Source organism: Mustela erminea, chromosome 17 (assembly GCF_009829155.1).
Source record: "Mustela erminea isolate mMusErm1 chromosome 17, mMusErm1.Pri, whole genome shotgun sequence".
Classification (NCBI taxonomy): domain Eukaryota; kingdom Metazoa; phylum Chordata; class Mammalia; order Carnivora; family Mustelidae; genus Mustela; species Mustela erminea.
In genome coordinates, this window is record NC_045630.1 from 38,914,104 (window position 1) to 38,941,819 (window position 27,716).

The following is a 27,716-nucleotide window of genomic DNA, read 5'->3' on the forward strand; positions in this document are numbered from 1 at the left end:
GATCCCAGGGTCCTGGGATGGAGCCGTGAGTCAGAGTCCCTGCTCAGGGGGGAGCCCTTTCCCTCTGGAGCTCCCCTTGCTTGTGTTCTCTCTTGCTATGACTCTCTCTCTCTGTGTCAAATAAATTAATAAAATCTTGAAAAAAAAAAGTCAACAATTTTCTGAATCTGAATACACACTCTCACACACACACATCCTTGGAGCTCAACAAAGCCCTAGGCAAAATAAATGTAAAGAAACTAAATCTAGGCACATGATAATCAAATTTCTGAAAACCAAAATAAAAACAAAAAATCTTAAAAGCCAGAAAGAAAAAAGATATATTACCATATAGAGGGAAAATCACTAAAAATTTCTGCTGAGATTGCATCCAAAACTTTGCAAGCTAGAAGACAATGGAACAAAATCGTTAAAATGCTGAAAGAAAAAAAACTATCAAAATAGAAGTCTATTTCCAAAAAAATTATCCTTCAAACTAATGATATTTTCAGATAAATAGCTCAGAAATATTTTCACTAGCAGACCTTACCTACAGTGAATATTCAGTTTTTCAGGCTAAAAGAAAAAAATACGAGATACAAGTTCAAATCTATGTAAAGGAAGAGTGCCAGAGATAATAAAAATATAAGTAAATATGAAAGGTTATTTTTTATGTTTTCTAATTTCTTTAAAAATTGTGTAAATGATGGGATGCCTGGGTGGCTCAGTTGGTTAAGCATCTGCCTTTGGCTCAGGTCATGATCCCGGGGCCCTTGGATCAAGTCCCACATCAGGCCTGCTTCTCCTTCTGCCTGTTGCTCCCCCGCTCATGCTCGCTCTCTCTCCCCCTCTCTGAAAAATAAATAAATATCTTCAAAAAAAATTATGTAAACAACAATAATAACAATTTACTGTGGGAATTATAACCTATGTAGAAATAAAATGTATGATAGCAATAGCACAAAGGATAGGAGGGAATAAATGCAATTTACTGTTGGAAGGTTCTTATAGTGAAATGTTTTTAATTTATAGTAGATTGATAATTTAATAATGTCTAATGTAGCGCCACTAAATTTTAGAGCCACTAAAAACAAAGCCAATAGGAGAGAGGTATAAGATGCTTCAAAAAAATTAATATAGAAAAATGTAGGAAGAAAGAAAAAAGAAAACAAAAAAATGTTTAAATCCTTACAGTACAACTGGAAACAAACAGCAAGATGACAGATTTAAACCTAATCAATAATTACACTGAATGTAAAAGTACCAAACATTCTAATTAAAGACAACAACTATCAGGATAGAAAAGGAAAACTCAAATATATAGGTATTAAATATAGATAGTTTAAGAAAAAAAGTATGGAAAAAGAATTTCATACAAACACTAATCATGGGAAAGGCAGAGAAGTTCCGTCCCTTATACAAAGTAAACTTAAAAAGCATTACCAGAGACAAAGAAAGAAATTCTATTTGGCAGAAGAGTTGGCTCACAAAGCAGATAAAATAAAAAATGTGTATGCATCTCATAACAGAGCTTCAAAATACATAAAGCTAAAATGAGCTGAACTAGAGGGAAAATCAATAAGTCCATTATTACAGTTGAAGATGTTAATACTCCTCTCTCCCAGAAACTGAAAGAAATAGACCCCAAAAATCAGTAAAGATATGAAAGATGTGAAAAACTATAGATAACTTTATCTAAGAGGCATTTATACAATAAACCCAAAAAGTGCAGAATATAAACTCTGTTCAAGCACTGAATATTCACCAAATATAGACCATATCATGGGCTATTTTTAAAAACCTTTTCTTTTCTTTTTTTTTTAAGATTTTATTTATTTATTTGACAGGGAGGGAGTACATAAGCAAGGGAGTGACAGGCAGAGGGAGAGGGAGAAGCAGGCTTCCGGATGACCAGAGAGCCCCACTCCGTGGGGCTCAATCCCAGGACCCTGCTCAGCAGGGAGTCTGCTTCTTCCTCTCCCTTTGCTCCTCCCCCTGCTCCTGCACACGTGCATGCTCTCTCTCTCAAATAAATAAAATCTTTAAAAAAAAAAAATCAGCACAGTCTGCATTCTAGGAGCTGGATGCAGACTACTCAGTCAGCATCTAGGTTTAGGCAGCAGCTGTGTAACTGCATTAGGGACTGGAAGCAAGACTGGCAAGGGAAGTGGTCTGGGTGGCATCTGTTGGGTCTAAGACAGATTACAACCACAAATAATACTAGTAGTAGATCTGGCAAGAAATCCCCTCACCTTTCATGTTCAAGCACTGTTTGAAAAGCAGCACTGAACAGTTATTCAACACACCTGGCCATTATTGAGGGTACATAATGTGCCAGGCATTGTGATAGGTCCTTTTACTGGTATCGAATTTGGCTTCACTACAAACCTGAGAGAATGATACGACCTTTTTTCCTTATATAAGACACTCCAGCCTAAGTTACAGAATTCAGTCTAGAAGTTAAAATTTCTGGCTCCCAAGCTCAAGGGCCACTGGCTACAACACAGATGCCTTGATGTATATGAGGCACACAGAATTGGACAGAAATGAACAAGGTTGTTTCAGAGATCTTAGTCAAAGATGGAGTGGGATTTTATTTGAAAGTCATTATAACCGCTATACAGAGGCACCTGGGTGGTTCAGGGGCATGAGGCATATGACTCTGACTCAGCTCAGGTCATGACTTTGTGCATCATGGGATGGAACCCCACGTTGGCCTCTGCACACAGCAGGGAGTCTGCTTGATTTTCTCTCTGTCCCTCTCCCCCCCCACTCAGATGCTCAATCTCTCTCTCTAAAATAAATAAATAATAAATAAATAAATCTTTTTTAAAAACAGAGAGAGAGAGAGAGAGAGAAAACTGCTATACAGAAGCAATGGCAAAATGAAGTTTGACGTCCCTGTCCTAAATAAATGTAGCTGGGAGGAGCTCTGAGTGGATCAGATGGTTGAGCGTCTGCCTTCACCTCAGGTCATGATCTCCAGGTCCTGGGATCGAGTTCCGAGTAGAGCTCCTGGCTCAACGTGGAATCTGCTTCTCTCTCTGCCTCTCCTCCTGCTCCTGCTCTCTCTGTATCCCTGTCTCAAATGAATAAATAAAATCTTCCCAAAAAATCACTGTGGCTGGGGTTTACAAAAGCAATGGTCATTAAAGGCACTGCTTTAAAAAAATGAATAACAAGGGACGCCTGGGTGGCTCAGTTGGTTAAGCAGCTGCCTTCGGCTCAGGTCATGATCCCAGCGTCCTGGGATCAAGTCCCACATCGGGCTTCTTGCTCGGCATGGAGCCTGCTTCTCCCTCTGCCTCTGCCTGCCATTCTGTCCGCCTGTGCTCGCTCTCTCCCCCTCTCTCTCTCTGATAAATAAATAAATTAAAAAAAAAAACTTTAAAAAAAAATTTAAAAATGAATAACAATATATTAGAAAGAATCCCAAATATTTAGAAATTAAGTACCACATCTCTAAAATAAACTGTGGATCAAGAAAGACATCAGAAGAAAATTAGAAAATATTTGCTACTACATAATATAAAAACATGTCCAAGTTTGTGAGACATAGCTAAAACATTACTTAAAGGTAAATTTATATATTTATGATTATATTAGGAAAAAAAGAAAGGTTTAAAATTCAACACTCTAAAATTAAGCACAATTTCCACATTAAAAAGCTATAAGAAATTAAATCCAAAATAAGCAGAAGGAAAAAACAACAGAGAGAGGATATCAATGAAACAGAAAATAAACAAAAATAGGGAAATTAACAACATCCTAAGTTGCTTCTCTGAAAATATCAATGAAACTGGTAAACCCCTAGCTAGAATGATCAAGAAAAACAAGAGAGAGGGGCGCCTGGGTGGCTCAGTGGGTTAAAGCCAGGGTCCTGGGATCAGGCCCCACATCGGGCTCTCTGCTAGGCGGGGAACCTGCTTCCCCCTCTGTCTCTCTGCCTGCCTCTCTGCGTACTTGTGAACATCTGTCAAATAAATAAAATCTTTAAAAAAAAAAAAAAGAAAGAAAGAAAGAAAAACAAGAGAGAATATATAAATTACAAACACTGAATGAAAACAGGGGATTACTACCACAGATCTTACAGAAATCAAAAAGATGATAAAAAAAAATTCCACAAACAACTTTGTACAAATATATTTTACAATTAGATGAAAAAGGATAATTCTTTAGAGATTAAAAATTACCAAAACTAATGCCAAAAAAAAAAAAAAAACCCTCACGGCCATTTATCTGTTAGAGAAATTGAATTCATAATTAAAATTTTCCTACTTAAAAAAATTCCAGGCCCAAGTGGCTTCACTGATAAATTCTTATCAAACATTCAAGAAAATAATCAGTATAATTCAGTTAACTTGATTTTCCCTGTATCCTAGCAAGAATATAATTGTAACAAAGCTGACCTGTATCAGAAATATATTTAAAATGCTAACTCCTGATTTCTTCCATGGGTTCAGATGTTTGGCAAAAATACCCAAAACAGAAACTATTTTAAAAAGCCTACTTTGACTAGAAAAAAAAAAATGTTAAACTCCTGAATGAAGAATATCATAAACAGAATTAAAAGATAAATGTTAAATTGGAAAATATCAATATTTAATAAATAATTCATTGGTATGGAAAAAAGTCTTTACCTATCAAACAGTACACAAGACAAAAACAGGAAATGCCTCAAAGAAATAATAAGATCAACACGAAATAATGGCCAATTTTCCTAACCAATCATAAATATAAATTTAAGCATGATAGGCAAAAACATTTTCAAAATCCCTCACAAAAGCAAAATTGTTGAGACTATAAAAAGATCAGTGGTTTCCAGAGGTTGGGCCAAGGAAAGAAGGGATGACTAGGCAAAGCATAAAGGATTTGGGGGGTTTTGAATGTATTCTGTAAAATACCATAATGGTAGACACATGTCATTACACATTAATCAAAACTCACAGATTTTATAACACTGAAAGTGAACTGTAATGTAAATTACGGACTTTGGGTGACAGTGATAGGTCAATGAAGGTTCATCAATTCTAACAAATGTACCACGAGTTTGGTAGGAATGTTGACAGTGGGGGAAGCTGTAAGGTAGGAAGTAGGGGAGATATGGGAACTCTGTACTTTATACTCAGTTTTGCTATGAATCTAAAACTACTTTTAAAAATAGTCTATTTTGGGCGCCTGGGTGGCTCAGTGGGTTGAGCCGCTGCCTTCGGCTCGGGTCATGATCTCAGGGTCCTGGGATCGAGTCCCGCATGGGGTTCTCTGCTCCGCGGGGAGCCTGCTTCCTCCTCTCTCTCTCTCTCTGCCTGCCTCTCTGCCTACTTGTGATCTCTCTGTGTCAAATGAATAAATAAAATCTTTAAAGAAAAAAAAAAAAAAAAAAAATAGTCTATTTTTATTTCCAAAAAATACATATAAGACTTCAAAGACTAAGTTGAAAAAATATGAATTATTTTATTAATTCTATTAATAAAATTGTGACCAAGCTATTCGTTCTAATAGTGACTGCATACCTGTAATGATGATGTTTTGGATGTGCTGAGTTGAATAGAATAGATTGTTAATATTTTTAAGAAGAGAATACCTAGTACTGTTGAGAACTGCAGTACACAAATGCTCACCTGAACTAGTTATAAGAATATACACCTTTTTGTATGAAAATTTGCCAGTACATATCAAAAGTCCAACAATGACCATGCTAAGAATTTATCCAGAGTAATAGAAGTGTAATGCAAGGTACGCATGGTAGGCCCATATGGTAGAATTCTAGGTAGCTAGAAAATCCAATGATGTAGACTGCTATCTTTATACACAAGATGTTCATGACAAATTGTCAACTGGCAAAGGTCAGATTATAGGACATTATGGACAGATGAGCCAGTTTAGTAATATGTACATGATATTAATGCACACATATTCACAGAGAAATGTGTAATGGGTTGTTCAACACAATATTAATCATGATATTCTCTGGGTAATCAGATTTAAAGATTTTTAGTCTATTCACAGTATTTGCTTCTTTTACTTGAATTTTTTACAACAGGCCTGGATCTCTTTTCCTAAAACATAAAAGCATTTACACTCACAAATATACATAGACACACACATTGACACTATTTGGCTACTCTAACTTGACTTCCAATTTATTCTGTCAGGGATAAAGTCCATCATACCTAAAGAGCTAACCCACTTGATTCCGTAATTTGGAGCAAGTTCCTCAACTGATTCTACTTATCTGATATAAAGTCAAGCTGTACTGCAAAGTGCATTTTTTTTTAAGATTTTATTTATTTATTTGTTAGGGAGAGAGAGAGAAAAAGCAAGCATGAGCACAGGCAAACAAAGTGGTAGGCAGAGGCAGAGGGAGAAGCAGGCTCCCTGCGGAGCAAGGAGCCCGATGTGGGACTGGATTCCAGGACGCCGGGATCATGACTTGAGCCGAAAGCAGCCGCTTAACCAACTGAGCCACCCAGGAGTCCCTGGAAAGTGCATTTTAGAGTTAAAGTCTTGTTTCAGGTCTGACATTTATCTGAACCTGCTCAGTTCACTTTTCTGCGCTTCAGTTTTCTTCAAATATACAATGATGATACTGGTATCCATCCAGTGACAAGACTGATAGGAGGATCAAACAAATACTTTCCGAATAATGAATATTAGTAGTTGTAGTATACTGCAGAATAAAAATATATGTAATTGTACAGGACACCAAAACAATGAAAAAAGAAAAAAAACAGTTTTAAAAATGGCAAGAAAAATAGTAAAAGGGAAATAAGTAAATACATGTACTGAAGAAAGAAAATGAGCTTCAACTAATAAGAATTTCCATTTTTTTAAAAAGTAACCATTAGGGGCGCCTGGGTGACTCAGTGGCTTAAAGCCTCTGCCTTCAGCTCAGGTCATGATCCCAGAGTCCTGGGATCGAGCCCCACATCGGGCTCTCTGCTTGGCAGGGAGCGCGCTTCCCCCTCTCTCTCTGCCTGCCTCTCTGCCTACCTGTGATCTCTGTCTGTCAAATAAATAAATAAAATCTTTAAAAAAAAAAAAAAAAGTAACCATTGATTAGACTGCTTCAAAGAAGAAATAATAAGTAAAAAATAAGTATAAAAAGTAATAATAACTTAGCTAAATACAGAATAAAAACTTTGAACATAATTTACCACATGTTGATTAATTGCCTAATGTATTTAAAATATAAGTTCCCTTATATCTTCTTTTTTTATTTAAGATTTTATTTATTTATTTGACAGAGACAGAGACAGGGAGAGAGGGAACACAAGCAGGGGGAGTGGGAGAGGGAGAAGCAGGCTTCCCACTGAGCAGGGAGCCCAACTCGGGCTCTATCCTAGGACTCCGGGATCATGATCTGAGCCAAAGGCAGATGCTTAACGACTGAGCCACCCAGGGACCCCATTCCCTTATATCTTTTACATTCTTAATGAATAAGATGAATGTAATACTTGGCCCCTGTCATCAAAGGAACTTACAGCTACTCTATAAAATATAAAAAAACATCATCATTCATTAGCATACATTCATTTAAATGCCTGCTAAACGCAGAGTGCTAAGCTAGGCATATGGAATTCAGAAGTATATGTGATATTACTTCTTGCTTTTTGAAAAACTGACCATTTATTGAGGAAGGAACTGGAGTACCAACACAATCACAAACACAAACTCTATTATAAGAAATGGGACACATGTGGCAAAGGGTAGCAGAATGGAGTTATAGCCCAGAACTAAGACAGATGCTGGTTCTCACACCTGTATCCAAGCTGCATTAGCAGCAAGAACAACTTGACACTACACAGAAACGGACCTGAATTCTTCTGTTCTGGGCATGACTGGGCAAGGAAACTGGAATTACTTACAGGCATTACTTCACTGGCAATAATATACGAACATTAAATAAGTTGTCATTCAGTACACCACCTGGTCAGTGCTGGGTTCCTACTGAAACGCTGCCAAAACTGACGGGAAGAGGAAGCCATCAGGAAATAAAGGCTGTCTCTATCAGCTTGACACTAAGTTCACCCATGCATTAATTTATTTAAAAAAAAAAAAAAGCTGAAGAGCTAATTTTTTAAGGACCTAGAGAGCTTCCCCAAAACTCGTAAGTAAATAAATAGATAAATATTAAAAATAAACAGACCAAAAAAACTTAGTAAAACCAAAGAGCAAAGTAAAACTTTATCAGATTTGATTATACTTACTGGACTCTCAAGCATTCACTCTTCTAATGAGAGTAGCAGTTACAGATGGTGCTTTGAAAGAGTATAAAATCTAACAAATTTAATAAATCTTATATATGTTTCTCTCGTACCAGGTTATAAATTCCTTAGTGGCTGGTCTGCATTCCTGCAAGCATCAAGAATGACTTTTTATACATCTGGATAGATAAGTGGATGGATGGGCGAACAACCCATGAAACAACAAATAGATGCATGTCACAAAGATTAAAATTTTAACAGAATACTTTGAATGTTTGTGAAAGTAGCTGGCTATTAAAGACGGGCTTGGGGAAGGTAATGACACAGCACATGAAGGTGACTGGAAGGGAGAAAGAAGCAGTGACTACTACAACATTGTCTCCACAGCAGAAAGGAAGAGGAAATAGCATACTGAGAAATAACAGAAAGGCCAGGAGGAAGAGCTAACAAAAGAAAAATGAATTAATGGAGGAAACAAAGACAAAACAAGGAGAGACATTAAAAGAAAATAAAGCAATCAATATTGAGAAATCTGAACAGAACCAGAGTCCAGTGCCTGTTCAGGGCAAAAGATAAGCTTTTTAAAAATCTTACGTTAGGGATTTAACAATGGTTCTCTCAATAAAAATACACATGGCCACAAATGCAAAAGAGAATGGCATTATTAAAAAAACACAGTATAGGGGCACATGGATGGCTCAGTGGGTTAAAGCCTCTGCCTTTGGCTCGGGTCATGATCTCAGGGTCCTGGGACCGAGCCCCACATTGGGCTCTCTGCTTGGCGGGGAGCCTGCTTCCCCCTCTCTCTCTGCCTGCCTCTCTGCCTACTTGTGATCTCTGTCTGGCAAATAAGTAAATAAAATCTTTAAAAAAAAAAAAAAACAGTATAGTACAAACAACCTTGCCAGCTAACTTCCAAAAACTATGGGAAAAGAAAGAGAAACATTAAGAGTTATATTAGTCATTCAGGTAAAAAAATAAGTAATTGTACACAATTTGAAAATGAAAGAAAAAGTTTGATGACAAATTTTCTTTACTTGTTCCAGATAGAGGTCAAGGAAAAGCTTATATAGATGTAAACTGATTTAAATTTCTTATAAAATGTGTATAGCATTTTACAATTTGTCATTTTTCCACATATACTTTCTCACATGACAATGTGAAATGGTTATGTTTATTAAATCCAAATTATACATGAGGAAAGAGAGACATTAAAAAAGATAAGCAATTTGCCCAAAGTCACATACATTAGAGAGTACAAATGGATTTGAAACCCAGATTTTTGGGGTGCCTGGGTGGCTCAGTGAAGGCTCTGCCTTCAGCTCAGGTCTTGGTCTCAGGGTCCTGGGATCAAGCCCCACACAGGGCTCTCTGCTCAGCGGGAAGCCTGTTTTCCCCTCTTTCTGCCTGCCTCTCTGCCTACTTGTGCTCTCTCTTTGTGTGTAAAATAAACTAATAAAATCTTTTTAAAAAGAAACCCAGACTTTCCAAAAAAATTATTTTAAAATTTTATTTATTTATTTGACAGAGAGAGACACGTCAAGAGAGAGGGAACACAAGCAGGGGAAGAAGCAGGCCTCCCACATAGCAGGCAGCCTGATGCGGGGCTCCATCCCAGGACCCCAGGATCATGACCTGAGCTGAAAGCAGCTGCTTAACAACTGAGCCACCCAGGCGCCCCAGATTTTCCAAATTTTATAATAAACAAACTATTAATGAAAGAATATTTTCAAACTATAATTTTAGGGGAGCGAGGTCTTTACAATATATACCAAGGTAAAAAGAAATTATACAAGAGATAGGCAAGTGAAATTTTCTACTTCTCAAAGCAAGCTTAACTATTGTCACTTTATGAAATTGAAGGCATTGGGCGCCTGGAGGGGGCTCTGTCGGTTAAGCACCTGCCTTCCACTCAGGTCATGATCACAGGGTCCCACATCAGGCTCCTTGCTCAGCGGGAAGCCTGCTTCTCCCTCCGCCTGTTGCTCCCCCTGTTAGTACTCTCTCTGACAAATAAATAAATGAAACCTTTTTTAAAAAATCACATAATATTTGTTTTGAGCACGAGTGATGTAGAACAATAAAATAACGTCTAAAATGGTCTTCTGAGTCCAAGTCATGGGTGACTTAGAATACCTGACTGAAATGCAGACCTTATTCTGGATATCAGGGTATCTCAAACTTAAGAATCTGCAGACCCCAGTTCGAGAAAAACTGCAGTTAATTATAAAGATTGATAGCCCCTTGGCTAGGCAAAGACTGCCACATATACTGTTCACATGATCAGAATAGCCAGCCCCACTCTAGCAGTAGTGTGGAGCTCCATTAAGATTCTATAAGAATAGGGGCGCCTGGGTGGCTCAGTGGATTAAGCCGCTGCCTTCGGCTCAGGTCATGATCTCAGTGTCCTGGGATCGAGCCCCTCATCGGGCTCTTTGCTCAGCGGGAGCCTGCTTCTCTCTCTCTCTCTGCCTGACTCTCCGCCTACTTGTGATTTCTCTCTCTGTCAAATAAATTAAAAAAAAAAAAAAAGATTCTATAAGAATATTAAGAATATATGCTAAAAAACCAAAAACCTTGTTTTCATCAATGGTATCAGACTACTTATTCAGTAAAAGTTCCAGGAATGATCCCAAACATAGAATCTAACATGATTGAGAAGAATATTTTGCTTAGTCAATTGTGATGCACAAAATTAACATAACCACTATTTTGTGGCTTTAGCCTGCAACACCAGAAGCTATTTACTCTTGGGTGTTTTTCCATCATTAAAATATGCTGCCATTAGACATTTAGCTTTGATTATTATTTAGGAAAAAAAATGGTATGAATATCCAAACTTCTGATAAATGTAAATTACTAATACTGAATTTTATTCATTTTCCTTTAAAAAAAATCATTAAGATAGGTGAATATAAAAGTTTATAGTATTTATCAGAATCCATAATTAGAATGATTATTAAAAGAATTTACTAGGCCTTAGTCTAAAATAGAAAGAAATATTTAAATAAATGTAATATCCCCCATTAATCCACAATTATTATAGTCATTAAATCTTTAAAATTTATCCTCCTAGCTTTGGAGTCAAAAGCCCTCACTGACGGACACTGTATCATGATAGATTATATGTATATACACACACACTACATACATATCAAAAGCATCCCATAATTTCTTCTTGCAAGTTATGAAAGGGAGGTACTTACAGTTTGCTTAAATTATAATAACCATTATTTAAAAGCATATGCATATATTTTATTCTCTCCAATGATCATCACAGCTTTATGGTAGAACAGGAAAGATTGCTAATGTACTCATTTTAAAGACAAACTGAAGCTCAGAGAGGTTACAAGTCTTAATACAAAGCTAGGCCTCCTACCAAATTCTTCTAATTTCAGCCTAACATTACAGTTCTGCCTTCCTAGTTAGCATCAAACAGCAGTGAACAAAAACAGTGAATGAAAGAACAGATTCTTTTCTCACTAAAGAAACTGTAAAGAGAATATCCCAGTCTGGGTCCCTCTAATGGTTAAGAAGAGTGAGAATATAATATTCAAGAGGCCTAGGAGGCCCGAGGCCAGCTACCTCCTTACCATTGCATAAAGTCCATTTGTCCAGATGTCCATACAAATACTGACATTTTCTGTGCGTGTTGTGACATGAATAAAGTTGAGGAACACTGCTACTGAGAACTCAGGAATATACAGGATGGTCTTAAATAAATTTTTTTAAATGTAAACTTCATAAACTTTATGAAATTATCTTTTAAAAAGATTTGTAACAATGATACTAGAGACTCCTGCTTCAAGGTTAACTGATTTTAGTGTATGTGTAGTGGTTCTCCACTCTTATCAATTACTTCTCACATAAAAGATAACACTCATATTCACAATCCACTCTTACATACATAATCCAGATTCTGTAAAAATCTAAATAAATTTTTAAGTAATTAACATTGGAGTAATTTTCAATCATCAGTTATTTATCCAATCAGTGGCTTATTCTGTTCTGTAGCATTGATAAAATAGCCCATGGTTTGCTTATAATTTCTAGTGCTAACTACAGCTACACTACTCCTTTAGCACTCACTCAAGAAAGTTATATAGGAATACAGATAAGTAAGAGTGATGTCACTACTGGGATGGCTTTGCATTTGTTATAGCATCTAATCATTCACACACTGCAACGCTTATTATCAGTTTACACAGAACTCATAACCAGTTCCAACCTACTTCACAAGGGGTAACATTTCTATTGAGAACCCTACATTGTAAAACATTCCCCTTAATCTCCTCTCACCAAACGCCCTGTCAGAAATGTGAACACTTAGTTTATTTCCATTCTAGTTGCCTTGTAGCTTGTCAATATTAACTCTTTCTTACAAGTTTGAAATTTTACACAGGTATGGAATTCCCACTTCTAGCTGCAGTCTGTCCATGTAAAAAAATCTGGAAGAAAGCAGTGCAAAGAAAAGTCACATTGCAACTTCCAAATCACACTTAATCCCTCTAGATGCCACCAAGCCTTTAAATGAGTACCATCAGATTTAGTGCCACAAATTTTTATTCTCTGATAACCATCCCTTTAAAAGTGAAACTAATTCATTAGCCTAAAATACATTACCATCTTCCATCATCCTTATTTCCGGCACATCTGCAAGATTAAATGGGGGACTTGGAAGTTACTATGAGACCTTTCTTTAGCATCTCTTTGTTCCAGATTGATCATATACATCAAAACAGAAGGAAAGTTCATCACTAACACTTAATTTCTGTTGATCACACCTTTTTTTCTTTAAATACCACCAGCCCTATAGAAACCAAATAGAAGTTTGTATCTATGTAGTGTTGCACAGTATAGTTTACAAAGAACTTTTCATGTCATTTTGTATTTGACTTTCATAACAATTCTTGAGCTATGCATTGCAGATTTTTGGTAACTGTGAAAAGAAAAATAGAAGTTAAAGGACTCAACCAATTTATATAACTAATAAGTAGTAAAGCCAGGACCAAAAGCCACGTTTCAACTCTTGGTCCAATAACATTCACTCCACCGTGATGTTTGTAAGACACCGTTTTAGCCATAAGAGGATTCCAGATTTTTTTTTTTTTTAATGTGAAAGAGAGATAAAGAGAGAGCACAAGCACAAGGAGCGGTAGGCAGAGGGAGAAGCAGGATCCCCACTGAGCAGGGAGCCTGATGTGGGGCTTGATCCCAGGACCCTGGGGTCAGAACCTGAGCTGAAGGCAGATGCTTAACCAACTGAGCCACTCAGGTGCCAAGGATTCCAGACTTTAGGCTTGTAGAAAATCATATCACCAAACCCATATATTTGTGTTCACCTTGAATAAGAGATTTAACTACCTATTCATATTCAATTAAAAAGAAAGCATCAGTCTGTTTTGAGAGTTCCCACAACTACCTTGCATAATACAGGCATACCTTATTATCTTATTATCAGTTTACACAGAACTCATAACCAGTTCCAACATACTTCACAACTCGTAACATTTCTATTGTTACAGTGCTTCCAGATAACTGTGCTTTTAAAATTGAAGGCCTGTGGGAACCCTGCATTAGGCAAATCTATTGGTGCCATTTTCCCAACAGCATTTGCTCACTTTTTATCTTTGTGTCACATTTTGGAAATTCTCACAGTATCTCAAATTTGTCATTATTGTTACATATGTTATGACAATCTGTGATCAGTGATCTTTGATTATTATTAGAGCCACTGTTTTAAGGCACCACAAATCACACCCTTATAAGCCAGCAAACTCAATCAGTAAATGTTTGAGAGTGTTCTGACTGCTCCACCAACCAGCCATTTCCCCATTTCTCTCCTTATACTTAGGCCTCCCAAGTCCCTAAAACACAATATTGAAATCAGGTCAGTTAATAATCCCCACAGTAGCCTCTAGGTGTTTAAATGAAAGGGAGAGTCACATGTCTCTCTCTTTAAATCAATAGCCAGAAATGATTAAGCTTAGTGAGGAAGGCAGGCCGAAGGCCAAGAGAAGCTGAAAGCCAGCCCTCTTGAGCCAAACAGCAAGTTGTGAATGCAAGGGACAAGTTCTTAAAGGAAATTTAAAAATGCTACTCCAGTGAACACACAAATGATAAAGCAAAACAGCCTTATTGCTGACACAGAGAAAGTTTTTGATCACATCAATCATAACACTGCCTTAAGCAAAAGTCTAATCTAGAACAAGGCCCTAACTTGCTTCAACTCTATGAAGGCTGAGAGGTGAGGAAGCTGTAGAAGAAAAATTTGAAGAGGTTGGTTCATGAGATTTAAGAAGTAGTCTCCATAACATAAAGGTACAAGGTGAGGCAGCAAGTACTGATGCAGAAGCTGTAGCACGTTATCCCGAAGACCTAGCTGACAAAATTAATGAAGGTGGCTACGCTATACACCAGATTTTCAATGCAGACAAAACCATTATATATTGGAAGAAGATGCTGTATTGGGCTTTCATAGCTAGAGAGAAGAAACCAAAGCCTGCCTTCAAAACTTCAAAGGACAGACTGACTCTCTTGTTTGGGGTTGATGTAACTGGTGACTGAATTGAAGCCAGGGCTCATCTACCATTCTGAAAATCCCAAGGCCCTTAAGAATGATGCTAAGCCTATGCTATCTGTGCTGCATCAATGAAACAATAAAGCCTGGATGACAGCACACCTGTTTACAACATGGTTTGCTGAATAGTTTAAGCCATTGTTGAGACCTACTGCTCAGAAAGAGATTTCTTTCAAAATATTAGGGCTCATTGACAATGCTTGTGGTCACAAAAAAGCCCTGAAAAAGATGTACAAGATTAGTGTTGTTTTCATGTCCACTAACACAATATACATTCTGCAGCCCATAGATCAAAAAGTATTTTTTTTTTACTTTCAAGTCTTATTACTTAAGAAATACACTTCATAAGGTTTATAGATGCTAAATATAGTGATTCCTCTGATCTGCAGAAAGTAAGGAGAAGACCTTCTGGAAAGAGTTCACTATTCTAGCTACCGTTAAGGGCATTGACAACTCATGTAAAGAAGTCAAAACATAGGGCGCCTGGGTGGCTCAGTGGGTTAAAGCCTCTGCCTTTGGCTCAGGTCATGATCCCTGATCATGACTCGATCCTGGGATCGAGCCCTGCATCGGGCTCTCTGCCCAGCAGGGAGCCTGCTTCCTCCTCTCTGTCTGCCTCTCTGCCTACTTGTGATCTCTCTCTGTCAAATAAATACACAAAATTTTGAAAAAAAAAAAAAAGAAGTCAAAACATCAACATTCACAGGAGATTGGAAGAAGGTGATTCCAATCCTCATGGATGACGTTGAGGGGTTCAAGACCTCAGGGAGTAAGTAACTGCAGATGTGGTAGAAAGAGCAAGAGAACTAGAATTAGAAACAGAGCCTGAGGATAGGACTGAATTGCTTCAATCTCATGATAAAACTTGAATGGATGAGGAGTTGCTTCTTATGGGTGAAAGTGATGTTGAGATGGAATCTACTCCCAGTGAAGATGCTGTGAAGACCGAAGACTGCTGAATGACAACACAGGATTTAGGATGTCGGGACATTAGGATATCAGACAACAGCGGATACTACATAAGCGTAGTTGACAAAGTAATAGCAGAATTTGAGAGGATTCACTCCAATTCTGGAAGAAGTCCTATAGGTAAAGTGCAATCAAACAGCATCACACACAGAGAAATCCTTCGTGAAAGGTAAAGTCAATCACTATAGCAAACAGCTCGTTTTAAGAAACTGCTGATAGCCACCACCGGGATCAGCCAGCACCCGTTAACATCTAGGCAAAATCCTCCACCAGCAAAAAGATTAGGACTCCTGAAAGCTCAAATGATGCTTAGTGTTTTTTAGCAATATTTTTAAAATTAAGGCATATACATTGTTTTTAGACATAATGCTATTGCACACCTAACAAAATACAGTCTAGGGTAACCATAACTTTTATATCCCCTGGGAAACCAAAAATTTCACTTGATTTACTTTACTGTGATATTTACTTTATTATGGTAGTGTGAACAGAACCCACAATATCTATAGAGTATGCCTGTATTCACCCTCCTCTTCTAGCTTTCCTTGCCTCATTAGAAAAAGCATTCAAAGGGCACTCTATATAAGAGCAGAACTTTTCCAAAAAAAAAAAATTTATTAAATACTTTAAACAATACTTTTTAAGAGCCAAAGAAATTAATACAAAATAATAAGAAAAGCAAAGTACAATGAAAAGCAAAAGCTAAAGAATAAACTAAAACATTTAAAAATATAAAAACATTAAATATCTAATGGAAGAAAAGCAAACACCAAATATAACAAAAAGTAAAAGTGAAACGAGACAAAAAATACAATTTCCAAAATTTAACACCTCCAAACAGATGGTATGAGGTGGTACAAATAGGTAGCAGGCCTTCATCGGGTCAATTTGCTGATTACAGATACCAGAAGTATAAAATAGTCTTTAGTCTTTCCCTTAGTTGCAGAAGATTCAACACTGTCCTTCTGGGTTAAAAATATCTGTGCGGGAGGAAGCTATCTCTTAAAGAGCCCTGAGCTCTAGCTTTGTCGGCTTTTCCAACACATAAATTAAGCAAAAGCCACCCATCCTCTACTCTCTTCAACCTTAGCTTTTAAATGCAGAGTTTTAACTTAGAATAAGTATTATCAAGTCCCTTATTAACAACATATAAATAATTTCTGTGATTTGACCAGATTAAATTCAGCTATACCTAAAAAGGTAAGATTCTAGCCATATTTAACTGTATGTTTTAAAAAATATATACAATGTATTTATTAAATCTGTTATACATACCTATTAAACATAATAGAAATCATATACTTTCAAAGAGTTAAAATACCATAAAAATATAAACAATAAACCATGCTAAATATAATTCAGTCTTACTATAATGATTTAGAAGACAATCAGTAGTATTCAGTAACTTCATTTTTAATACTTGGACTACCATTTTGAACATCTCACAAATAAGAAAGTAGTAGTATATGATACAAGGCTTAAAATACAAATTTTGATATGAGGGCCATTTCTCTTCTTTCTATATCCATCTATTAAAAAAAAATGATCATTGCCAACCTGGATAATACCTGAGAGAAATGAGTCCAAAAAATTGCCAAAAGATCTTATAGATTCCCAGCCAAGTAAACCATAAGTAAATGGCTTTCATAATGGCTTTATAAAGAATTTTGGACAGCTAAATTAGACTTAAAAGCCAAATTTAGGACAATGATACAGTATATTTATATTATATATTATGTTATAATATATAATATATACATATATATACTCATTTATATCTTCAACTATCAAGCCAAAAATGAAGTAAATATTTACAACTAAAAACTAAATGAAAACTCTGAATTCCAACTAGTATTCAGTTTTAATGTTTCCACTTTTTAGAGTAAACATTGTCATTGACAAACACAACCGTAACCATTAAGAACTTGGAAACTAATATTTTAGTACATAAAAATTCTCGGCTTACTATTTCTTCAATAACATGTCTAAACCCATACACAACAAATACAAGCAACATATAATCTTGATGAAATTGTGTTACCCTTATTGTTAATAATTATCCTGCATATATTCATTACCAAAGTCACACATTTTATAGCGAAACTACAACTTCAAAATTTAGTTCTCACGTTCTCTGTAGAAATAAGCACAAAAATAAAAACAGCACATTATTCTCTCAAAACCAAAAAACCAACCTCATTAATTGCTTATAAGTATTAAAACACTATTTTAGTTTATATAAAAGATTAACAGTGACCAAGACCTTGAAAAAAATTCCCCAAATATTAAACAACTTCCTCTTCCAAGAAAAAAAAAAAAAAAACACCAACTTCCTCTTCCAAATATCATATCCAAAATACACTGGAATCTCCAAAAAAAGAAAGGGGGGGGGCATTTAAGAATCCTTTCTGAACCACTTACTTATAAAACAAATGCTAGTTTATTTCAAAGCAACTGTACCTTAAATGCATAGAACCTAAGGACATACAGTGCTCTAGCATATTAAAACACACCTGGACTTACTGGGGTCTCATTTCAACCAAAGTTTTCTATACAAATTCATAAATTATTTCAAATAATCTTTTGTCAAAATTAAAAGAAGGCAAATTTTAAAATCACCCAGGTGACAACATTTTAAAGGACAGTTAATTTTAATTAATGATACATTTGAATACTACAAACATCCTTATGCTTGGTGCCATTTCTGCTACCAAACTAAGACAAATTTCTTTTTGAAATGACTAATTTCTGGACACTTACACATTTGCAGAAGACCATCAGATGTACTAAACTGATAGCTCTAGACTTTATTTTCAGATTCAAATGATAAATAAGAAGGAACTGAAAGAGGAAAAGGCTCTATCTGATCTTCACCACTTCTGCCTACGAAGCTACAGAGTTTGTGGTTTATCAACACAGTTCTATTTAAAAAAAAAATGTTTTAAAAACAGCATCTATTGCTTGTGATATAAAAGTGTATAGCCTTTCAAAGTTCTTTACATTGAAGTTTTTTAAGATTTAAGAAATCTAAAACAGGTATTAAAAATACAGCACAAACTTTTACTAATTTTACTTTAATAACAAAGTGAAACTTGACAAAACTTATTTGAACATCATCCATATGGAAGATACTTTTTCTGAAAATCTATAAGAGATCCAAAGAGGTACTTATCCTCAAAAACCTAAAATCCAGTGGTTGGCATAAGTCAGGGTGATAAAAATCAAGTTCAAGACAGAATATAATTGCCACAAGACAGATATCAAAAGGATTACTCAGCAACTTCTTTTTATATCTTTTATTTCCATAGCTTCACTTTTACAAATTTCATCTGTTCTACAGTTGTTATACTTTAAGAGAAAAAATGAATTTAACAGTAATTATTAAGGTCTTAATACCCTTTACAATTTCTATTCCTTTTCTTTAAAAGCCATTTCAGTACCTTTAAAATAGTGCTTCGACAGCTCAGTAAGTCACACTTTAGATCAGACACTGTTTTAGGCTGTGAGTAACCAAAACCAAACCCGAACAACCCCCTGCCAGGGCATATTACACTGCAGTAGAGAGTGCTTCTTAATCATTTTCATTAGATATAAATGTTTATACTAAAAGCAATATATCCTTTACTCTTATTCACACCAGATTTTGAACATGAAGTAAAACTCCAACCAACTTCAGAGAAATAACAGCCTGGTACCCAACTGAGAACTGACAAGACAGTATCTAATTGTCTCTCCCTCCACCACCTCAGGACAATCCCTGACTCTCCCCTCTGTCCTCTGTCTCCCACTGTCCCCCATTCCCCTCACACAGAGCTGAGTTAGTGCCCTCTTCAGACTCAGTGCTACACACCGCAACCTCTTACATACCCTTCCTACACTATTACAATCACTGATTTGAAACTCCAAGAACGTCATCTTTTTTTACTGCTTTTCATCTGTGTTTGACACTCAGAAGCATTCAATGAATGAACAACAGAGGACTGAATATCTTATATGGTGTTTACATTCTTCTTCCCATTGTCACCTTCTGATGTCTACTAAAAATTAGTCTCACAACAACTCTAGTCAAGCCTAGAATTAGCCAGGAATTTCCTAAATAGGTGACTTTCAAAAACTGTCGAGACAAATTTCAACGCTATTATAAAAGGATGACTATTGGATTTTAAAGGCAACACAGTGTAATGGTTGAGTTCAGGCTCTAGAATGGAAAACACAGGTTCAAATACCAACCCCATCTGTTAGAGCTGTGTGACATAAGCAAGTTACTTAACCTTTCTGTGCTTCCATTTCCTCACCTGTATGGAAAGGTTTACAGCCCCTACTGCATATGGTTGTCATGAATATAAACTAGAAATAGAAGCTCTGAGCACATTTACTGACATACTGTAAATACTAAATAGTTAATTTTTATTTCTATTTCTGTAAAACATTTAACTGGAAGCCAAATCAGAAAAATAAATCAGTAAATAAGGCTTTAAAACCATAATGCTATAGCTTTATTAATTGAAAGCTTATAACAAAAATATCTTAATGAAATTCACTGAATACATAAATACACTTACACACTTATTAAAGCTGTTAATCACAAACTATAAATGGAGTGTCAATACAGATGGGGGAAGAAATGGTAAAAACCTCACTAGAAACTGACAGAGGCATATCTGATCTTTAGTTCAGAGATCTTTCCACTATAGCAAACCGCATATTTTTAATTAATTCAACTTTACAAGGCTTTCTTTAAAATTAAAATGCTCCCTTGAGGGCTGTCTATCAGTTGTTCACACCTCACTGTGAATTACTTTAATCAGATAAATGCATTAAGTTTAACACCACCTACTTAAAGAAATTGTTATTGAAAAGTATCGAGAAGAGGGGTAGCTTTCAAACTAGTGTGCCTGGCACGGGGAAGGCCTGTTTCATGCTCGCAGCAAGCATCTCTATGCAGTCAGGGGCAGCGTGAAGACAGTGGCACCTGCAGCACCTGGTGAGAGCACAGGGTTGCAGGACTTCTAAGGTCCATCAAAGCCAATTCCCCGCTACTGGGTTGTATTAGGGGCTCTTTAAGGAAACTTCCAGTTCTATTATTCCACTGTTCTCTTCTGCAATATGCCCTAAGACCCCAAGTGGTACCAACTTCCTAAATACCTCTAAAAAAATCAATTGAAGAGCACCTCTGGCAGGTTCCCACAAAGCAAAAATGAGTGAACCACTACAGAAATGGGAAACAATACAGCCTTTACTACAAATTAAAATTAAAATTAAATCACCTGGAATAAATCAAATTATCCTTAATTTATATAAACTATGAGTCTAACTATGTCCAAAATAAATACAACAACAGGAAAACCATTAAACTTCACAGTACAGGAACACCACAGCATTTCAGGGGTTTCTTAAAGCTATCTCTAATGCTTTCTGGCTCAAGTGAAAAAAAAAAAAACCTTTAAAAAAATCTTCAAGCAAAAACTTTCTCCTAGCTTGTATAATATTACTTTAGTGCAAACCAAAGAGTCTGAAAGTAGAAAAAATTTATGAATGTTAAATATTAAAAAGTATTTCCAGTAAAGAAAGATTCTTTTGGGGTTGATTGAGAACATACTTCACACTTAACGCCCTTGATTTTTGTTGTTATTTTACATAAAACTATGGCTGCATGCTTAAAGTACCTCCAAAATGCCTATTGCTAATATTGTGTATATCCTTTAAAATGTATATTTTAAAAGGTAAATTATTGTCCTCTACTTTGTCAATCAAAAATAAAAATCAAGAGGAAAAGAAAGAGGGATATTATTTGCACATAAGAAAATCCTCCAAATGAGAGAATTTTATCAAAAGAATATCAGGAACATATTATCCTGAAGGTCGATGAAACAAGAATGTTCCAAGGAAAAAACCTGAGCAAACTTGTGACACCCAGCAGACTCCAAGCACCAGTCCAACAGCACACCACTGTGAAGAGGACGGCAGCAGACGCTCCACCCTCCACAGGCAACGATGGGAATCATCATTAAAAATTAAGAAGTGACCTTGGATTAAAGCAGCAAAACTAAAGCACATATGAACAAATAAAAGCACTTAATGAGACAAGTCATAATCAAACTACTGAAATATAAACTCCGCAGCATCCCTATCAAAATGTTAATCAACAAATACTGGACATTGACATTTGATTTGCTTCTTAGACTTGCAGGCGGCTATGTCAGGGAGCACATAATGTTCCAAAGCCAAATACAAAAGTTCAGCTATTCTTAACTATCTTCTTTATAAAGCCAAATTGACATATCTCAAAGGTATGGTTCTAAAGAACAACATTAAGTTTTGTTCCAGGTTAGCAAGGATGAGAAAATGAAAGTTTCATTTTCTTCAACAATCTATGATATCAAGCTAATACTTTCAGTGGTGATAACTCCAATTCATCCACATGCATCTAGATTGAGAGGGACTCAGAAGGAGCTCTGCAAGAACACACAGCTAGAGCAAAAACATGGTAACCGCATTTGACTCACAGATTTTTCTTCCATGTTAGGCAATATGTAAAGTCTCCTAAACCACTTAATCGTATGTATGATTCATCAATTCTACTTTCTAAACGTTGGGTTTTTTATTGGGTTTTTGCTATGTGTGGAGGGGTACAAATAGGTTTGAAGGTAGACTCCAAAACATATATATACAGCAACTGTCCCAATAAATCTTGTAATGTGAGAAGGCAGCAAGCAGATGTGGGTCCTGAATGGGAAGAGTTTAAGCACAGACTATCCCTAAATAAACCCACTGGTCCAAGATACATATAGGGTCGCTTATTTCTATTGTCCCTACTTTTGTCATATCAGCGCACACTTCAGATTACTTCTACAACAAACAGCTCTCAGTGAATTTATCTGATCATTTATTTGACCAGTGGCTGGCACTATGCTAGGTCCAAGTTCTGATTTAAGAAAAAAGTAAGAGGCAGTTAAGCTATTAACCTAGCTGACGATCAGAAAGGTAGATAACTTGATACTGGATTGAATGGGTTTATAAAAGTGGAAAGTCAGTAACAAAGGAGGATTTGTTTCGAAGAGAAATTCTTCCACCTAAAGAGACAGGAATAAAGAAAACAAGACCTAATAAAGATGTGTTGAAAACTATGAATAAAGAGCTAGGACGGTTAGAGCAAGGACTCAAACATGGAGACATAAATCCTAAACCCAAGGAGTAGCAAGTGCAGAAGGGGGATATCCTGAGCCACCATCAATAATCATAAGGAAAAAGTTCAGTAATTGTTTTGTGTGGAATTACCCTTGATTCATTAATTTCAGAGAAGAAACTGCATTCTTGTTTAAAATTACATATACCCGTACCACATATGGTTTAAACTCTAATATTTCCTCCCATGGTAATAATGCAGCCTATATTGAGCTGATTTGAGGTCTCTACACAATGAGAGACAATAGAGCAGACTTTTTAGATTAAATCTATTAAAAAGCAGCAGATTAGGGGCACCTGGGTGGCTCAGTGGGTTAAGCCTCTGCCTTTGGCTCAGGTCATGATCCAGGGTCCTGGGATTGAGCCCTGCATTGGGCTCTCTGCTCAGCGGGGAGCCTGCTTCCCTTCCTCTCTCTCTCTGCCTGCCTTTCTGCCTGCTTGTGATCTCTGTCTGTCAAATAAATAAATAAAATCTTAAAAAGGAAAAAACAAAACAGCAGATTAAAATACAGACTCTGGAGTCAGACTACTGTGGGCAAGTTTTCTCATTTCTCTGTGCTCCGTTTCTTCACATGCAAAATGAAGATAAACATTTCCCTTCCATAGGATGTCCGTGAGATTTAAAGTTAGTCCATGTATGACAGCTACAACTGAGCACAGCACAACCAGCATGACTACCACTTGAGGTAAGTCATCAACAAAATATAAAAAAGAAAGCTAGAGCGCCAAAGCCACTGCCTGAAAGAAAAACCTGAAGAGAAAGCATCGTCAACGTTGTATTGAGGACGGGTGACTTCTGAGTTCCCTGAAGTCCTGCACCACTTCAGGGAATGAAGGGACGGTGTGTTAACAATAACTTCTGCTGTTAAAACTGAGGAGAGGCCATCACTACTAGCTCTACGCCGCTGACTGCTGGGAAGCATGAAAGACAGCGAAGAGTGACAACAGCAATTCCCTCGGAAATCTACCAGGGAGAGTATTAAGATCCAAATTTTGGCATTTCACTCTAGGATAGTTGCAGCAGAAGTTATTAGAGAAGTTGTCCCGCCAAGGAGACATCCGTGAATATACGGGCCAACCAGTCTGGCAGACACCATCAGAACCCGCTCCGCTAACAAAAGGGAATACGATAGGAAAACACAACCAACCACGCTCATGGCAATTTTTTCAATTCCTGAGGCCCTCCATATGAAACTACTTCCCAGTGTTCTAAAATGTGTTGTTTTAAAAAAACCAATGTACTGTCTTTGAAACAAGTCCAAATAAGTAATAGATCAAATGAAGATCACCTTTTACCAGAGCTAGCTATATTGTTAAATTTCAAAAATTAATACCATTTCAAAACACCAAGTAAGACTTAGGTAAATAATAATTTGTCTCTGGAGATATTTAAGAAGTAAACTACACAAAATAAATGAATTTAGAACCTCTCTATTAGAAAATGAACAAGAGAAACATGCCAAATATCTTAATGCAATATCACCAATCTCAGCATAAACCAAATTTATCCTGAGCATGGTGTTTTCTATTGGATCAAACAGATAGTCTTCAAAAAATAAACCAGCGGGGCCCCTGGGTGGCTCAGTCAATTAAGTGTCTGCCTTGGGATCAGGTCACAATCTCAAGGTCCTGGGATCAAGCCCTCTCCCTCTGCCCCCTTTACCCCAGCTCATGTGCACTCTCTCTCTGTCAAATAAATAAAATCTTAAAAAAAATAAAAAATAAACCAATATTCTAAGAAATGCAGAGAACATTTTAATTGATTTCCTAATGCCTATTCCTTGCCAGTTGTTTAATAATAATCTGTCATAATAATCTCACCATTCACCCATCTACCACTACCCCACCAATGATTATTTTAGGAATGTGAAGTTCATGCCAACTTTGGCCACTGGGATCCAATGTTCTGGAAGATTCTGGGGAAAGAAATTTTCTGGATTTAAGCAGTGTGCCATGAAAAGCCACTGTCTCTCACCCCAAGGTCATTAAAGAGAAAGCAGAGTTCTAACTTCTCTTGACCACTATCCCATAACCACAGGAATCTAAATCTTCCAATGATACCAATTACTATGAGTGGCAGAGCTGAGGTGCAGAAAGAACCTGGATCTTTGATGATTTGCTTCTAAACTTCCTCTCATATAAACTACTAAGTTCCCTCATTACTTAAATTGGTTTTATATTTGTACCCCAAAACATTCTAATATACACATTTTGTTTTCCAGGCCTATTACTATATAAAAATGTCACCCATATTCATGCGAATGTTAGCAAAAACAAAAAACAAAAAACCATCCTACTTTAAACAAATGGATACACATATCAGGTTTGTAATAAATAAATAGGTTTTACTGACAGTTAAATAGGAATATTCAGTAACTCTCTTTAATAATTTCTAGACTGTTTCCCTTTAATATTTATCAATAAAGTAGAAAATTAATAAAAACATTTAGAAACATTAAAGTCTCCTTTTGAAGCTCAAAAAGGCATAATTTTTTAGACTCTAAAATATTAGCCACATTTATACTATTTAAGTCATAACTAAAAGAAGAAAAGTTATTAATGCTTTTCATACAGCTGACTTTAGCTTTACTAAAAATCTTTCAAATTTGCTGCCTGTGAGTCATATTGATGGAATACATGGGTAGGATGGATTAATTGCAACCTATAGGGAGGCTGAAGTGTTTATTTTAACCATTTGTCTTATTTCCAACTTCACTGTGCTGGATCAACTATTAAAATACACAAGAAGATATTTCTAATGAGTAGTCATTTAAACAATAATAACAGCAAAAAGGCAAAAAAGAAATAAAAGAAGGGCACAAGAAGAAGATAAAAACTGGAATAACTGGTTCCTAAGGGCCAAGGGAGGAAGGAAGGAGTAAAACACTCACAAGTCTTTATGGAAAGGTCACAACAATCTGACACATGCACAGATCAGGTGTTATGTAAGGTAGATTGATCCTTGTATCAAAATCACTTTAGCATGCATTTAAAATTACAAAGAAATCGTATTTTCTAAAGTAATTTAGCCTATTTTACAAACACATTGGGTGAGCATTAATTCACCCACCTTTGCTAACATTATGGTGGTATAGGTTATTCTGAAGACTTATTCACCATAAATACACTACAGAATAGATTTAAATTCGAGCTGAAAAAAAAAAACATGTATCAATTTGAGTCTTTAAAGAAAACGTGGTTGTGCCTGGAAAGTATGTAAGTAGACCAACTTTAATACATATAGGACAACAAAAGATAACCTTTTTAATTGGAAAAAGCTCCCTACAACCTAGGATCAGTCCCTGCCTGGGGACAAACCTGATCATAGCTACAGTTCAAACAGGCCAAAAATACAGCAGGCAGGGCCAGTGGAGTCAGGAACATGTATGACTTCCTACCTAAAATTAGCCATGCCCACTTCACCACAAGCTGGGTTGGGCTTCTCTATTTTAAGGTGTGCAGCTCCAAATTGCTTAAGAGCATATAATTGCTGGTCTGTTTCTGGAGCTAAGAGTGTCAGCAGACTTTCCACCAAGTCTTTAGAATGGACAACTTGTCTCTACGAAATCCCACACTTAATCACCATGTTATCTAGCATCTAAGTACACTGCAAGTGAAATCACACACTGGAAAACATTACACACAAGGACACATCAAAAATAAATAAATAAATAAACAAGAGACAGCCCTTATTCCTTTCCACCACACCACCCCTTGATGCATACATATTGTATATGACAAAAGTGGAGGGGAAACTGACAAAAGTGTCCTTGTCTTTTCAGGAAATTATATAGAGCTGGCAGGTGAAACCCTTCCAAATGATGGCACACCATTATTTACCTCTCTCTGAAAGTGCTTTGCTACTGGAGTAAATCCAAAAGAAGGGGCTACTCAGTCTGCATTCTGCATTCTGGAAACATTAGAGGGAACTGATTTACCTCTCTCTGAAAGTGCTTTGCTACTGGAGTAAATCCAAAAGAAGGGGCTACTCAGTCTGCATTCTGCATTCTGGAAACATTAGAGGGAACTGGTGTGGCTTCCATGTACTGGCAAGAGATTTTCACTAAGGTTTAAAAAAGGAGCTAAGTTTTCAAAGACAAATGAAAGAAAATGAAAAGGTGTGCCCTACTACCAAAACTAATGATCACTATCAACAAATGATAAAGCTGAGTTCTAAGTTATATGGCCCTAATGTACACATGAAGTTTAAGTTGCACAGATGACATTCATAGTTTCTACAATCTCATGGCAAAAACCTAGCACCTATTTTATTAACAGTACCTTCAGACACTAGATGCAGAATATACATTTAGTACCATTATTATCCTGATACTATCATGTTCTAGCCATCTACAACACTAACACTTGTTTTGATAGACTCAGTTATTTTAAGAATAAACAAAACACACATACCTTCATTTTCAGAGGCATGACATTTCACTTTCAATACCAAGTCAAAGGTTCTTTCTGGATTTTCCCTAAAAGAGAAAGAATTTTGTTTTGTTTATTTCCTATGACAAAAAAGGATCTCTGCAGAGTATATGTCATCTTAACTCAAAAAACTGATCATCTTTTTGTTGTAATGTATTCTATGTAACTATACAAGCACAATGTAGAAAATAACAGGTTTTTTTTTCCCCAGTTCAGTAATGTAAGAGGCTTAGGAGTTCTGAGACCTGGGCCAAACATTTAACCTCTGAGCCTGATTTCTCGTCTATAAAGTGCCTCCTCGCTCACATCAAAGAATAGTTCTGAGGATTGTAAATCAACAAATTTATGTGGAAGTACTTTATAAA

At 36.3% G+C, this 27,716-nt stretch overlaps 1 protein-coding gene across 8 annotated transcripts in view; it reads right to left on the reverse strand.

The window, feature by feature from the left end:
- Positions 1-27,716, reverse strand: part of DENND1B (DENN domain containing 1B) — a 278,698-nt gene that overhangs the window by 242,346 nt on the left and 8,636 nt on the right. For 5 of the 8 annotated variants that reach the window (XM_032317056.1, XM_032317062.1, XM_032317061.1 and 2 more), the window contains exon 2: positions 27,334-27,398. In XM_032317056.1, coding sequence (XP_032172947.1) covers positions 27,334-27,398 — 65 coding nt within the window. Of the gene's footprint in view, positions 1-327; positions 386-27,333; positions 27,399-27,716 lie in introns of all 8 variants that reach the window. The other 3 variants (XM_032317057.1, XM_032317058.1, XM_032317059.1) reach the window with 1 other exon arrangement.